Source organism: Perca fluviatilis, chromosome 12 (assembly GCF_010015445.1).
Source record: "Perca fluviatilis chromosome 12, GENO_Pfluv_1.0, whole genome shotgun sequence".
Taxonomy (NCBI): domain Eukaryota; kingdom Metazoa; phylum Chordata; class Actinopteri; order Perciformes; family Percidae; genus Perca; species Perca fluviatilis.
The window spans coordinates 35,016,470-35,033,478 of record NC_053123.1 but is presented as its reverse complement, the minus strand read 5'-3'; the positions used below and the strand labels follow the sequence as shown (position 1 = coordinate 35,033,478).

At 45.6% G+C, this 17,009-nt stretch overlaps 2 protein-coding genes across 2 annotated transcripts in view; both read right to left on the bottom strand.

Moving 5' to 3' along the window:
• tgfbr2l (transforming growth factor beta receptor-like) overlaps positions 1-17,009 on the bottom strand; it is a 435,413-nt gene that overhangs the window by 23,476 nt on the left and 394,928 nt on the right. The gene's annotated exons all lie outside the window — the stretch shown is intronic.
• Positions 1-17,009, bottom strand: part of LOC120570023 (titin-like) — a 208,193-nt gene that overhangs the window by 2,148 nt on the left and 189,036 nt on the right. Inside the window, 14 exon segments of the mRNA XM_039818258.1 lie at positions 2,922-3,221; positions 3,700-3,815; positions 4,674-4,860; positions 5,710-6,006; positions 6,469-6,756; positions 7,723-8,022; positions 9,143-9,290; positions 10,035-10,186; positions 11,511-11,657; positions 12,122-12,236; positions 12,755-12,942; positions 13,610-13,912; positions 14,466-14,765; positions 15,865-16,134. Coding sequence (XP_039674192.1) covers positions 2,922-3,221; positions 3,700-3,815; positions 4,674-4,860; positions 5,710-6,006; positions 6,469-6,756; positions 7,723-8,022; positions 9,143-9,290; positions 10,035-10,186; positions 11,511-11,657; positions 12,122-12,236; positions 12,755-12,942; positions 13,610-13,912; positions 14,466-14,765; positions 15,865-16,134 — 3,111 coding nt within the window.

Below are 17,009 nucleotides of genomic sequence, written 5' to 3'. Positions count from 1 at the left end.
TGAAGTCTCTTTTATATAGACCTTAGTGGTCCCCTAATACTGTATCTGAAGTCTCTTTTATATAGACCTTAGTGGTCCCCTAATACTGTATCTGAAGTCTCTTTTATATAGACCTTAGTGGTCCCCTAATACTGTATCTGAAGTCTCTTTTATATAGACCTTAGTGGTCCCCTAATACTGTATCTGAAGTCTCTTTTATATAGACCTTAGTGGTCCCCTAATACTGTATCTGAAGTCTCTTTTATATAGACCTTAGTGGTCCCCTAATACTGTATCTGAAGTCTCTTTTATATAGACCTTAGTGGTCCCCTAATACTGTATCTGAAGTCTCTTTTATATAGACCTTAGTGGTTCCCTAATACTGTATCTGAAGTCTCTTTATATAGATCTTAGTGGTCCCCTAATACTGTATCTGAAGTCTCTTTTATATAGACCTTAGTGGTCCCCTAATACTGTATCTGAAGTCTCTTTTATATAGTCCTTAGGGGTTCCCTAATACTGTATCTGAAGTCTCTTTTATATAGACCCTAGTGGTCCCCTAATACTGTATCTGAAGTCTCTTTTATATAGACCTTAGTGGTCCCCCTAATACTGTATCTGAAGTATCTTTTATATAGACGTTAGTGGTCCCCTAATACTGTGTCTGAAGTATCTTTTATATAGACCTTAGTGGTCCCCTAATACTGTATCTGAAGTCTCTTTTATATAGGCCTTACTGGTCCCCTAATACTGTATCTGAAGTCTCTTTTATATAGACCTTAGTGGTCCCCTAATACTGTATCTGAAGTCTCTTTTATATAGACCTTAGTGGTCCCCTAATACTGTATCTGAAGTCTCTTTCATATAGACCTTAGTGGTCCCCTAATACTGTATCTGAAGTCTCTTTTATATAGACCTTAGTGGTCCCCTAATACTGTATCTGAAGTCTCTTTTATATAGACCTTAGTGGTCCCCTAATACTGTATCTGAAGTCTCTTTTATATAGACCTTAGTGGTCCCCTAATACTGTATCTGAAGTCTCTTTTATATAGACATTAGTGGTCCCCTAATACTGTATCTGAAGTATCTTTTATATAAGCCTTAGTGGTCCCTAATACTGTATCTGAAGTCTCTTTTATATAGGCCTTACTGGTCCCCTAATACTGTATCTGAAGTCTCTTTTATATAGACCTTAGTGGTCCCTAAACTGTATCTGAAGTCCCTTTTATATAGACCTTAGTGGTCCCCTAATACTGTATCTGAAGTCTCTTTTATAGTAGACCTTAGTGGTCCCCTAATACTGTAAAGTCTGAAGTGTCTTTTTTATATAGACCTTAGTGGTCCCCTAATACTGTATCTGAAGTCTCTTTTATATAGACCTTAGTGGTCCCCTAATACTGTATCTGAAGTCTCTTTTATATAGACCTTAGTGGTCCCTAATACTGTATCTGAAGTCTCTTTTATATAGACCTTAGTGGTCCCCTAATACTGTATCTGAAGTCTCTTTTATATAGACCTTACGTGGTGGTCCCTAATACTGTATCTGAAGTCTCTTTTATATAGACCTTAGTGGTCCCATAATACTGTATCTGAAGTCTCTTTTATATAGACCTTAGTGGTCCCCTAATACTGTATCTGAAGTCTCTTTTATATAGTCCTTAGTGGTCCCCTAATACTGTATCTGAAGTCTCTTTTATATAGACCTTAGTGGTCCCCAATAACTGTATCTGAAGTCTCTTTTATATAGACCTTAGTGGTCCCAATACTGTATCTGAAGTATCTTTTATATAGACATTAGTGGTCCCCTAATACTGTATCTGAAGTATCTTTATATGTAGACCTTAGTGGTCCCCTAATACTGTATCTGAAGTCTCTTTTTATATAGGCCTTACTGGTCCCCTAATACTGTATCTGAAGTCTCTTTTATATAGACCTTAGTGGTCCCCTAATACTGTATCTGAAGTTCTTTTATATAGACCTTAGTGGCCCCTACTACTGTATCTGAAGTCTCTTTCATATAGACCTTAGTGGTCCCCTAATACTGTATCTGAAGTCTCTTTTATATAGACCTTAGTAGTGCCCCCTAATACTGTATCTGAAGTCTCTTTTATATAGACCTTAGTGGTCCCCTAATACTGTATCTGAAGTCTCTTTTATATAGACCTTAGTGGTCCCCTAATACTGTATCTGAAGTCTCTTTTATATAGACCTTAGTGGTCCCCTAATACTGTATCTGAAGTCTCTTTTATATAGACCTATGGGTCCCTAATACTGTATCTGAAGTCTCTTTTATATAGACCTTAGTGGTCCCCTAATACTGTATCTGAAGTCTCTTTTATATAGACCTTAGTGGTCCCCTAATACTGTATTCTGAAGTCTCTTTTATATAGACCTTAGTGTTCCCCTAATACTGTATCTGAATCTCTTTTTTATATAGACCTTAGTGGTCCCCTAAGACTGTATCTGAAGTCTCTTTTATATAGACCTTAGTGGTTCCCTAATACTGTATCTGAAGTCTCTTTTATATAGGCCTTAGTGGTCCCCTAAGACTGTATCTGAAGTCTCTTTTATATAGACCTTAGTGGTTCCCTAATACTGTATCTGAAGTCTCTTTTATATAGACCTTAGTGGTCCCCTAATACTGTATCTGAAGTCTCTTTTATATAGACCTTAGTGGTTCCCTAATACTGTATCTGAAGTCTCTTTTATATAGGCCTTAGTGGTCCCCTAATACTGTATCTGAAGTCTCTTTTATATAGACCTTAGTGGTCCCCTAATACTGTATCTGAAGTCTCTTTTATATAGACCTTAGTGGTCCCCTAATACTGTATCTGAAGTCTCTTTTATATAGACCTTAGTGGTCCCCTAATACTGTATCTGAAGTCTCTTTCCCGAATTTCAGCCTTGTATGTAAGTATGGCGTATCACTGAGTCTTTCTTACTGAGTCTCTCTTTGCAGAGCACGGGTTCACTGGGCTCGCTGGGCTCGCTCTCCCCGGCCACGTTGACGGCTCGCACCCTGAACGAGTACTCCTGCTTCTCCATCAGGCCCTTCAGGAAGTGCTCCAGCATGCTGACGTCCTCGGCCACGCGGATCCAGTCCGTGGTGCCACTCTTCAGCATCTCGATGACGTAGCTGTCGATCTTCGCGCCGCCGTCGTGCTCCGGTTTGGTCCACACCAGGAAGCAGGAAGTCTTTGCCACGTCCTTCACCGTGGGTTTACCGGGAGGCCAGGGGGGATCTGGAAGAGTTGGACAACCACGGCTTTTAGATGCTCACAAAAGGATTTCATTTATTCAAACGCAACTACACTACGTTACAGACTCAGGCTATATCTACACTGCTGCGTTTTGGTTTATAAAGGAATGTCTTCTGCTATGTTTCCCCCTCTCATTCCCCCTGCTCTGCTGTTCCCCCCTCTCATTCCCACTACTCTGGCGTTTCCTCCTCTCATTCCCCTTGCTCTGCTACATTTCCCCCTCTCATTCCCCCTGCTCTGGCATTTCCCCCTCTCATTCCCCCTGCTCTGCTACGTTTCCCCCCCCCTCTCATTCCCCCTGCTCTGGCGTTTTTATATTTGCAGTATATATTGTAGCTGTTTCATTGTTTGGCATTCTATGGATAGCAAAGGAACGATGCCATTGGACAGAGAAACCGGTTTCCTTACTCTGCGTATGACAATAAACTTTTAAGTGAATTGAAGGTAGAGGTTTTCGTACCGATAGGGTCTTTGATGAGGATCTGGTCTGTCTCCTTGCTGGGTTTTCCAGTTCCTGCCAGATTCTCTGCCAGGACTCTGAACTTGTACTTCTTCCTGGTGGGAAGACCTTTGACTCTGCGGAGGGAAACACATCACATCAACACGCTGAAATCCAACAGAGAAAGTTTAAAATAAGGGTCAGGAAATAGACGACTCAGCATGGTGTCACCATATTTTGAAATATAAGAGAGCACTGTTGGAAAGCACTGAATGTTGAAAAATGCTGCAAACTGACTTTTTTTTTTTAAAGATTTGTTTTTAAAATCAAGTGCAGCTTCAGCTAGCATTAGCGCTATATCTGAGCCAGCACAGTGAGGAATATGAGGAAGAGGAAGAACAAAACGAGCAAGAGGAGAATGAAGAGATAGACATGGATAACGAATCTATAACTAACCAACAAGCCTGCTGTGGGTCTGAATGTGGATTACCAGAAGCAACAGAGATGGAGACCAATGCTGCAGGAGGGAGTGTAGCTACAGTAAGTTTGGCTACTTCAGAATATTATATTATTATGGAGCGGCTGGCTCTGATGATTTATTCATTTTTTTTATATAGTCTGTTTTGGTGCAGTTGTTTATAGCATGGGAGTTTACGTTCACCATCACTGGGGTTATCAAAAGTGCGTGTTCTTTCTGTGTGTCAAAAGTTCTATCTGCGACCCCCCCCCCACACACACACACACACACACACACACACCACCACCACCGGTGGGCCGCTGGTGGGTGGAAATGCCAGGGCCGTTTTTTGTTCCCAGTTCGTCACTGGCTGCAACTATAAAGATTATCTTCATGGTGGATTATTGTCTGGATGCATGGATTAGTTTAGTTGTTTCGTCTCAAACAAAACGACAAAATGTCAAAGGAGCAAAGACAACGGCGGTGAAAACCAAAAAATCTGAAGGCGGTATCTGCGTGTTTAAGCCGATGGACTCACCTGTAGTTGGTGTCTTTGATTGGCAGCTTGTTGCACCTGAGCCACCTGTCGTGGTCCGGTTCGTATCTCTCCACCCAGTAGCCGGTGATGGGGCTTCCTCCGTCCTCGTCGGGCTCGTACCACGCCAGGCTCACCGAGTCCTTGGCGATGTCTGAGGCCTCCAGCTTATACGGAGCGCCGGGAGTATCTGGGTGGGGCGGGGGGGAGAGGGAAGGGGGGTTATTCCACGAAGCAGATCTGGGTCTGACTGCAGTCCCGTTCAGTAGCATCAGTATTATATCGAGACAGTTTCATGATAGGTCAACTTCCATGTTTCGGTACAGTTGGTTTTCACACCTGATGCGAACCGTACGGGAGTAACGTTACGCATGAACTGTACTAGTCAGTTCAGTTCAATTTATTTACAAAAGTTAAAAGACAAGTCCAATCTTAAGACATAATGCAAATATGTGAAATGGGACACCCTGGTAAGCTGTGTAAAGGGGCCCAGGATGTAAAAGCCCCCTTACTGCATTATATTTTTATATATAAAACTGTCACCAGTCTCCTGAATTTTGTGTTTTGTGGGTCAACAGACCGCTAACGTTAGACCCAGCAGCAGTGGGTCAACAGACCGCTAATGTTAGACCCAGCAGCAGTGGGTCAACAGACCGCTAACGTTAGACCCAGCAGCAGTGGGTCAGTAGATCGCTACCGTTAGACCCAGCAGCAGTGGGTCAACAGACCGCTAATGTTAGACCGCTAAGGTTAGACCCAGCAGCAGTGGACCGCTAACATTAGTGTCGCTAACACTACCAACTTCTTCTCTGGGGACTACCAATGTTAAACCTGTTTCAAGCCCTTTGAACCTGTTATTATTTGTCCTTTGTCACTAACAGACAAGTTCGCAAACTCTCACTTGAAGGACTTAAATTGATTAAAAAATATTTATTTTTCAAGTTTTTTAGTATTATAATTTTTAGGGGGGCTGAGATGAAATTTAGGCGAGCTTGAGCCGCCCTAAAAAGGGTCTTAAATCGCCCACGCTCAGACCTACCGAAGGGGTATCTGGCGATGATGGACGGGTGTTCGGCAGGCGGGCCGACACCAAACTGGTTCTCAGCGAAGACCCTGAAGATGTACTCCTTGAACTTGACCAGGCCCACGGCCTTGTAGGTGGTCTGCTTCACGGTGGAGGACAGCCGGTGCCAGATCTCGCTGTCGGCCGCGCGGCGCTCCACGATGTAGTTGGTGACTTTGGAGCCGCCGTCGTCGCGCGGAGGGTTCCACGCCAGGAAGCACGTCTCGTTGGTGATCTCGGAGATGTCGAAGGCGGCCGGAGCGCCGGGCTTATCTGTGGGAGGAAACGGTCACGTTAATCACCCGGAGAATATGAAAGTGAGAAAGTGAGAAAGTGAGAAAGTGAGAAAGTGAGAAAGTGACAAAGTGGAAAAGTGGAAAAAGTGGATAAGTGGATAAGTGGATAAGTGAAAAGTGGATAAATGGATAAGTGAAAAAGTGGATAAGTGGATAAGTGCATAACTGAAAAGGTAAAAAAGCGAATAAGTAAATAAGTGAAAAAGTGAACAAGTGAATAAGTCGATAAGTGAAAAAGTGGATAAGTGAATAAGTGAATAAGTGAATAAGTGGATAAGTGAATAAGTGGATAAGTGGATAAGTGGATAAGTGAATAAGTGGATAAGTGAATAAGTGGATAAGTGGATAAGTGAATAAGTGGATAAGTGAAAAAGTGAATAAGTGACAAACTGAAAAAGGTGAAAAGGTGAATAAGTGAATAGCTTAAAGCGGTTCTTACCGAGGATGTTGACGTCTACGGTGGCGGTGGCGCGGCCGCTGCTGTTGGTGGCCTCGATGATGTAGGTGCAGCTGTCGTCTCGGCGCGTCTTGGCGATGGTGACGGTGGAGTGTCCTGGCTTGGTGTCGATGGACACCCGGTCTTCCGCCTTCAGCACCAGGTCGGCCTTGGTCCACTTGACCCGCGGCTCGGGCTTCCCCGTCACCTCGGCCGGGAGCTCGATCTTACTGCCGGCCTTGGCGGTCAGACCGGCCAGCAGCTTGGCGTCCAGCTGGATCTCCGGGGCCTCTGCACCGACAGAAACAGGAACAGTCAGAGAGATGCAGCTTAGAGGATAAACATCAGGGGGGGGGGGTTAGGAAAATGTAACTTATGACCCATTTTCTAAAAGTTTCTATGTCAGAAATTTAGGTTTATTTCAAACTAATTGTTTGGCTACATAGAGGGAGCATCACCGCGTATGAATCTGCTTAATCCTGTTCCTTAAAGCGCCCATATTCTGCTCATTTTCAGGTTCATAATTGTATTTTAAGGTTGTACCAGAATAGGTTTACATGGTTTAATTTGAAAAAAACACCATATTTTTGTTGTACTGCACATTGCTGCAGCTCCTCTTTTCACCCTGTGTTCAGGTCTCTGTTTTAGCTACAGAGTGAGACCTCTCTTCTTCTGTACTATCTTTGATTGCACTCGTACATGCTCAGTAGCTCAGATCGTAGATCATGTCAGCTAGCTCCATAGACAGTAAAAGAAAGGCTGTTTCTCCGACTTCAGTCAGTTCCAAGGCAGGATCAGCTGGGAGACTTCTTCTAAACCAGGGAGCACATGGAAGTAGTTCTTTGGGAGATTATGGTGAACTAGTGTGTGTTGTAGCGGTGCTTTGCTATTGAGAACGAGGTAGCATGCTAGCGCTAGCATATTAACATGTTTATTGTCCACTACATATGGATGTATTCAATCTTTGGTCGTTAAAGCATTGGTGCTTGGTCTCTACTAATGTACGAGAGATATTTGGTACTTGCAAAGAGACTTACTGTGTTTGTATATTTGTTTTATTTTTCGCAGTTTTACAAAAAAATTATATTTTCTTTAATTAAAACCTGTCTGTTCCTTGGAGAATGTAATGTTAAGCTAGCTGTATAGCTGAAGAATATGTTGCCTTCAACAACCTTTAGTGAAGACAGCACAGTATCGCACCTTTTGTACATGAAAAGGTGATTTTCTCGGTCTCTAAAGTCGGGGAGCTGTGCGTACCTTTGGGGTCTACGGCCTGGATCTCGTCAGTGGCCTTGCAGGGCCGGCTGGCCCCGAGGCGGTTCAGGGCTCGGACTCTGTACGCGTACCACTGGCCCTCCGTCAGACCCGTCACCTGGCACTTCAGCTCGGGGACCATGTCCCCGCAGGGCTCCCACTTATCCGTTCCTCTCTGGCAGCGCTCCACGTTGTAGCCGCGGATGCCCGTGCCGCCGTCGTACTTGGGCGGCTCCCAGGTCAGGAAGATGCCGCTGGCCGACTTGTCTCTCCACCGCAGGTTCTCTGGGGGGTCGGGGCAGGCTGCAGGGACACCAGACCCAGGGGTTAGATACAATGCTTTTTGGACTGTTTACAACTTAAACAAACAAATAGTACATTTCAACACTTCAAACAGTGGTAGTTATGGGATAATGTACCTGATTACATAAATGTGTGTGTGTGGTGTGTGTGTGTGTGTCTGTTTGTGTCTGTGTGTGTGTGTGTGTGTGTGTTTGTGTGTGTTTGCTGTTGTTTTTTTTGAATATACTCAAATGTACAAGTTCTTTAAAATAAACTAAAATGAAAACTTCTGTATTAAAAAATGACATAGCATAACATAGTGCTTAGTTTGCTGAAGCACGTAAGGGAGGGAGAGGGGATGGGATGAGGAGGAGGGAGGGGCGAGCTTGCCTCCATTTAGTTTGAAAATACTTCGAACGACAAGAAGAAGTAACGTCACCCAACATCACTTAGAGCACCTTTAAGGGAGGGAATAGATCAGGGCTCACTTTGGAGGAGATCTTGGTGGACCAGCTCTGACTTGAAGTCTGTTGCTAGGGAAACTTAGTCTCTGTTTGTAAACCCACAGCTGTGTTGTAACTCTTATGCTGGACTCAGTAAACTTTGCTTAACTGAACTCTTCGTCTCAGACTGATCCTTGTGTTCTGGGAAACTTAAGTCCAATAACAAAGAGGCGGGAATTAAATAATAGGAGTCAGATTAATCTGGCCTTAGGGCCTTATTTCGGACAAATTCCCACTTTAATAGACAGAAGCTGTAAATATTCTGTAAATGACCAGAATATTTACAATAAGAATAATAGGAAACTAAGTGTCGAGACAATCTTCACACTTCAATCATCAACACGGTGAAACAGAAAATAACAATTTATAAGTCTCTTTTAAGACATTTAATCTGAAATATTTCTTCATTTGAGATGTCAAGCCTAGCCTTGTTAACCGATCATTAAAGGGTAACTTTTTGTAGTTCCAGTATATGATTTGGAGGCTCTTTTTGTCATCACAAATCTGTATAATACACTCCTATTTATGTAAATGTTACTGACTTGCAAATACAATTTAGAACAAGTGATTTGGGACACAAAAAAGAGAATTCCTTTAGAAAGAGAGCAAGAGTTTTGTGAGTCTGTGTTGTGACTCACTGGCAGGAGACGAGACGTTGACTGGCTCGTCGATGTACGCTGGCTCTCCCGGTCCGCACTTGTTGCAGGCGGTGACCCGGAACAGATACTCCTTTCCTTCCATCACGTCGGTGACCGTGAACTCCAGATCCAGGATCCCCGTCGTCACCTGAGAAAGAGGAAAACACAGACAGGGAAACCATCAATTCTCAATTTATTAAACAGGAGCGCCAGTTCAGACTGAAGCTAGAGTCGTAGCTACAGAACTGCTGATTTATGTCCATGAGAAGAACACATGTGGACATGTGTCTAGAGAGGAAACAAGAGAAGGAAACAAGAGAGGAAACTGGAGAGGGAACTAGAGAGGAAACTAGAGAGGGAACGAGAGAAGGAACTAGAGAGGGAACTAGAGAGGGAACGAGAGAAGGAACTAGAGAGGGAACTAGAGAGGGAACTAGAGAAGGAACTAGAGAGGAAACAGGAGAGGAAACAGGAGAGAAAAGTAGAGAGGGAACTAGAGAAGGAAATAGAGAGGAAACAGGAGAGGAAACAAGAGAGGAAACAGGAGAGAAAAGTAGAAAGGGAACTAGAAAGGAAACAGAAGAGTAAACAGGAGAGGAAACTAGAGAGGGAACTAGAGAAGGAACTAGAGAGGAAACAGGAGAGAAAAGTAGAGAGGAAACTAGAGAGGAAGACGGAACTAGAGAGGAAACTAGAGAGGGAACTAGAGAGGAAACAAGAGAGGAAACAGGAGAGGAAACTAGAGACGGAACTAGAGAAGGAACTAGAGAGGTGGAACTAGAGAGGAAACTAGAGAGGGAACTGGAGAGGAAATAGGACAGGGAAATCTTAGGAACACGTGTGAACATGTGTGTTCATCCCAATCTGAGGTGTTCAGATGTTGAGGTCCTACCTTGACCCAGGTCTTGCGGGACATGTCCCGTTTCTCCACCTGGTATCCAGTCAGAGGACTTCCTCCATCGTGCTCGGGGGCCTCCCAGGCGAGATGGACGTGCTGCCGGGTCACCTCCAGGACCTTGAAGTCCTTCGGAGCGCTTGGTGCCGCTGGAGGAAACACACAGAGACACAACCATACAAAAGATATTAACGTTAAAGTAAAGGTTTCTTCATGCTTCAGGGCTTTGCGGTCCTGTCGGGCAAGAGAAAAGAGATTCTGCTTGTCCAAATACAAGTTGGTTTTGAGAGAGAAAAGCTTCTTTCATTTTTTTATGTCAAAAGCATTAAAAAAAAATAAAAAGTCAAATGTTGGGAAAATAGCAGCGAAAAAGTGAGAAAAACACAAAACAGAGAGGGAACGAAAGAGGGAACTAAAGAGGAACAAGAGAGGGAACTAGAGAGGAAACTAGTGAGGGAACTAGAGAGGAAACTAGTGAGGTAACAAGAGAGGGAACTAGAGAGGGAACTAGAGAGGGAACTAGTAAGCAAACTAGAGAGGAAATTAGTGAGGGAACAAGAGAGGGAACTAGTGAGGGAACTAGAGAGGGAACTAGTGAGGGAAATAGTAAGGAAACTAAAGAGGAAACTAGAGAGGGAACTAGAGAGGAAACTAGAGAGGTAACTAGAGAGGGAACTAGAGAGGAAACTAGAGAGGTAACTAGAGAGGACACTAGAGAGGAAACTAGAGAGGAAACTAGAGAGGGAACTAGAGAGGACACTAGAGAGGAAACAAGTGAGGGAACTAGTGAAGGAAATAGTGAGGGAACTAGAGAGGGAACAGGGGAGGGAACAAGAGAGGAAACAAGAGAGGGAACTAGAGAGGGAACAGGGGAGGGAACTAAAGAGGAAACTAGAGAGGTAACTAGAGAGGGAACTAGAGAGGGAACTAGACAGGACACTAGAGAAGAAACTAGAGAGGAAACTAGAGAGGGAACTAGAGAGGACACTAGAGAGGTAACTAGAGAGGAAACTAGAGAGGGAACTAGAGAAGAAACTAGAGAGGGAACTAGAGAGGGAACTAGAGAGGACACTAGAGAGGTAACTATAGAGGAAACTAGAGAGGGAACTAGAGAGGACACTAGAGAGGTAACTAGAGAGGAAACTAGAGAGGGAACTAGAAAGGAAACTAGAGAGGGAACTAGAGAGGACACAAGAGAGGGAACTAGAGAGGAAACTAGAGAGGACACTAGAGAGGACACTAGAGAGGTAACTAGAGAGGGAACTAGAGAAGAAACTAGAGAGCAAACTAGAGACGACACTAGAGAGGGAACTAGAGAGGAAAGGAAAGTGGTGGCGGCGCATCAGACGCTGACCTTCGGACGTCTCCCGAGACGGACGTGACGCTCTCCAGCCCCAGCGCAGGTCCCTTTGTCCGGCACGCCGGGCGCGGGAGAACCCAGCCGGTGAACGGGACTTGGTTGTCAGTGGAGACGCCCGTCGGGCGGGTGCTCAGCCTCCGTCCTCCGGCCCAGCGCACCGGGCGCCGGGTAGCCGGTGATCGGCACTCTGATGGTCAGAGGCTGCGGCACGATTATCTCCAGACCGTCTTTAAACGCACTCAGGTCAAAGGATGGAGCGACTGTGAGAGAGGGAGGAGAGAGGGAGGGGGAGAGGGAGAGGGGGGAGGAGAGAGAGGAGAGGGGAAGGGGAAGAGAGAGGGAGAGGGGGAAGAGAGAGGGAGAGGGGGGAAGAGAGGGGAGAGAGGGGAAGAGAGGGGAAGAGGGGGGGAGGGGGAGAGAGAGGGAGAGAGGGGAGAGAGGGAGGAGAGAGGGAGAGAGAGGAGAGAGGGGAAGAGAGGGGGAGAGAGAGGGAGAGGGAGGGGAGGAGGGAGGAAGAGGGGAAGAGAGAGGGAGAGAGGAAGAGAGGGAGGAGAGGGGGAAGAGAGAGGGGAGAGGGGAGAGGGGAGAGGGGGAGGGGAGGGGGAGAGGGGGAGAGGAAGGAGAGAGAGGGAACATATTGGTTTAATATTATTAACACAGTGTGATTAGTAAAGTCTGTGTCGTATGTTTAAATCATTACAAAGTCATCGATAGAGAAACTCACCATGTGTGTCGTCGGCCAGCAGAGGGCCGATGATGTTGGACGGGTCCGAGACTCCGGCCGCGTTCTCAGCAAACACTTTGTAGTTGTACTTGGTCCCGTATTTCAGCCCAGACACCTGGAGTAAACAGGTATGGGGTTTAAATGTCAGGCTTCTGCTAGAAATGCAGTGCTTTTACTTTGAAAATTGTGAGGGCTTTTACTGTGAAATTAAGCATTCAATGCAGTGCTTTTACTTTGAAAAACTGGAGGGCTTTTACTGTGAAATTAAGCATTCGATGCAGTGCTTTTACTTTGAAAAATTTGAGGGCTTTTACTGTGAAATGAAGCATTTGATGCAGTGCTTTTATTTTGAAAAATGTGAGGGCTTTTACTGTGAAATGAAGCATTTGATGCAGTGCTTTTATTTTGAAAAATGGGAGGCTTTTACTGTGAATGAAGTATTGCTTTTTCAGTTAAGATTTGGGGGCTTTTACTGTGAAATGAAGCATTCGATGCAGTGCTTTTACTTTGAAAAACTGGAGGGCTTTTATGTGAAATGAAGCATTCGATGCAGTGCTTTTACTGTGAAGAATGGGAGGCTTTTACTGTGAAAAGCCAGACTACTTAGTAGTGAGGGTGTGTTAGCGTGTGGACCTTGTAGCAGAGGTCGGGGCAGAGGCGGGCGTTGCAGCGGAGCCACTTGTCGGTGCCGTCTTCGCAGCGCTCGATGATGTAACCGGTGATCATGCTGCCGCCGTTCCTCAGAGGAGTCTCCCAGCTGAGCTGCACTGAGTTCTTGTTCTGGTCCTGCCAGACCAGGTTCACAGGGGGGCTGGGACGCTCTGCAGGGGGCAGGGGACACGCACACACACACACACACACACACACACACACACACACACACACACACACACACACACACACACAAATATTACTGGATGCTGTTATACGTTTCAGGTTTGTTTTATGCATCTCATGTCTGTGAGATGACAAATTTCCAAATAGGAAAAAATAAAGTAAACTGGAAGTTGAAGCTAATTCAACGTCTGTGTGTGTGTGTGTGTGTGTGTGTGTGTGTGTGTGTCTCTCTCTGTGTGTGTCTGTATGTATGTGTGTGTCTCTCTCTGTGTGTGTGTGTGTGTGTGTGTCTCTCTGTCTGTGTGTGTCTCTGTGTGTGTATGTGTGTCTGTGTGTGTGTCTCTGTGTGTGTGTGTCTGTCTGTATGTGTGTGTGTGTGTGTGTGTGTGTCTCTCTCTCTCTGTGTATGTGTGCGTGTGTCTCTGTGTGTGTGTGCGTGTGTGTGTGTTTGTGTGTGTGTGTCTCTCTGTCTGTGTGTGTCTCTCTGTGTGTGTGTATGTGTGTCTGTGTGTGTGTCTCTGTGTGTGTGTGTGTATGTGTGTGTGTCTCTGTGTGTGTGTGTGTCTGTGTGTCTCTGTGTATATGTGTGTGTATATGTGTGTGTGTGTGTGTGTGTGTGTGTGTGTGTCTGTGTGTTGGCTCCAGACTCACCGATAGGATCCATGATCTTGACAGGCCTTGAGGCCGCGCTGGGCTTGCCCTCGCCGGCTTTGTTCTGAGCCTTGACTCTGAAGATGTATTCCTTGTTCTCGATGACGTCGTTGACGATGGCGCTGAGCTCGTCGGCCTTGGTGATCTGGACGGGCGTCCACTTCACCGAGGTCCTGTCCCGCAGCTCGATGATGTAAGAGGTGATGGGGGAGCCGCCGTCAGACTCGGGGGGCTCCCAGGACACGGTGCAGCCGAACTTGGTGACGTTTCCCACCGCGATGTTCAGAGGAGCGTCGGGAACGTCTGAAAATAATCATCAACGGAAGACAAGTCAGGACACGGAGACAGCAACAGTCTGGGAATATGACAACATTATGGGATGGATCCCTACAGAGATAGAGCTTTTAGTTAAAGAGTAAGATCCTTTTAGTTTAACATGAAACAGCCCCGAAATCACCATCACCAAACTCCACCAGACTCCATGTAAAACAGGATTAGCGGTTAGAGATATCTCCACCAGACTCCGAAATAATCAGGACTTTTATCATCGTAAAACACACTTCATTTAAAGTGGACAGAAACTAAATAAAACTACCAAAAGCCATCTTGGTTCATCTTTCCACTGTTCCAACTATCACCGCTCTGGTTTGGTTGAAATAAACCCTTAATTCACCCATTTACATGTGGAGATATGCTGGCTCTATACACGCTAAAAGTCCTGATTATTTACATGGAGTCTGGTGGAAATGAGTTTACCAAAGTCTTAGCTTGACAAAAGTAGTGTAATATATGAATAAAATAGTAAATAAATGTCTAAAATAGTGTTGTTGTGTCCTCAGAGGGTTATGGCTCTTACCAAACTTGTTCTTGGCCTGTACGGCTTTGTCGGTCTCCACGTTGGGTCCGCTGCCGACCCGGTTGCGGGCGCAGACTCTGAACAGGTACATGGAGTCCTTGTGGAGGCCGGTGACCGTGTACTCGGGGCTCTCGGCGTGGTCGGTCGCCAGCGTCCAGGTCTTGCGCTTCACGTCGCGTCTCTCCACCACGTAGGCCACGACCTTGGCGCCGCCGTCGCTCTCGGGCTCCTCCCACGCCAGGCTGACCTCGCCGTCGGCCGTGTCGATCACCTGCAGGTTCTTCACGGGTCCCGGGACATCTGGCGACATTAGAATACAAGGGTAATGTTTAAGGACTGCACAAGAGAACGATGAGGTCATTTATGAGGCCATGACGCCTGAACAGTTACAGTTACTGTTACAGTTACTTGCCCGATGCAGCGTTTTAGTTGCCCCGGGCCATCGGGCAACACTTACTGTTGAAACCTGAACTGGTAGATGTTTATTTTAGAAATTTGGAACATGTTCATGTATCGTACATTACATAACCAAAGAGTTAGGGCCCTATTTTAACGATCTAAGAGCATTGGTGTGAAGCGCCTGGTGCAGGTGTGTTTAGGGCCGGTCCAAATCCACTTTTACTAGTCTGACGGCAGTAAAAAGGGTCTGTGTGCCGGGCGCCTGGTCCTAAAGGGTTGTCCTTAGTGTCTTCATTAATCAGAGGGGTGTTTTGGGCGTAACATGCAATCAACCAATCAGAGATCATCTCCCATTCATCAACCAATCAGAGATCATCTCCCATTCCCTTTAAAAGCCAGGCGCGTTTGGAACTTGGAGCATTGCTGTTATGATGGAGGATATACACCCTAATATTATTATTAGTAATCTTCTGCATGTGTGTGTGTGTGTGTGTGTGTGTGTGTGTGTGTGTGTGTGCGTGCGTCCCTGTGTGTGTAACAAGCATAGTGTGCGCGCGCTGTGCACGAGCCTAGGAGCATTTTACTAATGCTCTGTTAAAATAACAATGAAATGCTGCGTTATTGACTTTAGACCAGGTTTTTGTTGGTCAATGGGGCCATCCCTTCCCGCTGCCTCAAGATAGCAACACTCCCAGAATGCACCTGAACACACCACCCTGTAAAACCAGCACGCCCAGAATGCACCTGAACACACCTCCCTGTAAGACCAGCACGCCCAGAATGCACCTGAACATAACTCCCTGTAAGACCAGGCACACAGATGGGTGCAGGTGCATTTGTTATTTAAACGACGTGGGCGCTGGACGGGAAACTGACAACTGGGTCGGTCTTAAACTAGTAAAGACACCTGGGTCGGGCTTTGCGCTGCACCGGGTGAAAGATAGAAGCCCTAAGACCGTTTGTATGGAACACAACATGGTGGTTTCTTGGAAGAACTGACCGATGACCTCCAGGTTGATGAAGGCTTCTCCCTGTCCGTGTTTGTTCTTGATGACGATCTTGTAGCGGCCCTCGTCGGCCTTCAGCGGGTCCTTCAGCCGGTACTCGGTGCGGTCGGCCGACGTGTGGATGTTGTCTTTGGGCAGACTCAGACTGTTGTACAGCCAGTCGGCCTCGGCCTGCGGGTAGGCGCTGTACGGGACGGCCATGACGATGGGCTTCCTGGCGTCCGTGACGTAGGTCTGGTCTGTGGTCTTTATCTGAGGCACAGCTGGAGGACGGAGAGGAGACAGAGTCACAGAGGCTACACCGGAAACACCCCAACGCTGTATTCCTGTTTTAATCTCATTCAAGTTTAGCTTTTTATTTCAAACTTTCATTCCTCAGTGTGCGGATCATGTATGAATCGATGCTTAAAGGGGAACTTTAACCTGGACCCCATGTTCCCATGTTTTTGTTTCTAAGTGACTGATAAATCTGGAAAAAGACTGGAAAAAACAGTCTTTAAAACTGGTCCAGTATTAAGCAAGAACCGAGCTGTAATGTAACCCTACAGGACAGATGTTCAGCATCAGTTAGCGTCCACTAAAAGTTCTGTTGTTGCTGCTGACAGACTCAGATTATTATTCTAAGTGTCTGACAACATTATGGGATGGATCCCTACAGAGATAGAGCTTTTAGTTAAAGAGTAAGATCCTTTTAGTTTAACATGAAACAGCCCCGAAATCACCATCACCAAACTCCACCAGACTCCATGTAAATAATCAGGACTTTTATCATCGTAAAACACACTTCATTCAAAGTGGACAGAAACTAAATAAAACTACCAAAAGCCGTCTTGGTTCATCTTTCCACTGTTCCAACAATCACCACTCTGGTTTGGTTGAAATAAACCCTTAATTCACCCATTTACATGTGGAGATATGCTGGCTCTATACACACTAAAAGTCCTGATTATTTACATGGAGTCTGGTGGAGATATGCTGGCTCTATACACGCTAAAAGTCCTGATTATTTACATGGAGTCTGGTGGAGATATGCTGGCTCTATACACGCTAAAAGTCCTGATTATTTACATGGAGTCTGGTGGAGATATGCTGGCTCTATACACACTAAAAGTCCTGATTATTTACATGGAGTCTGGTG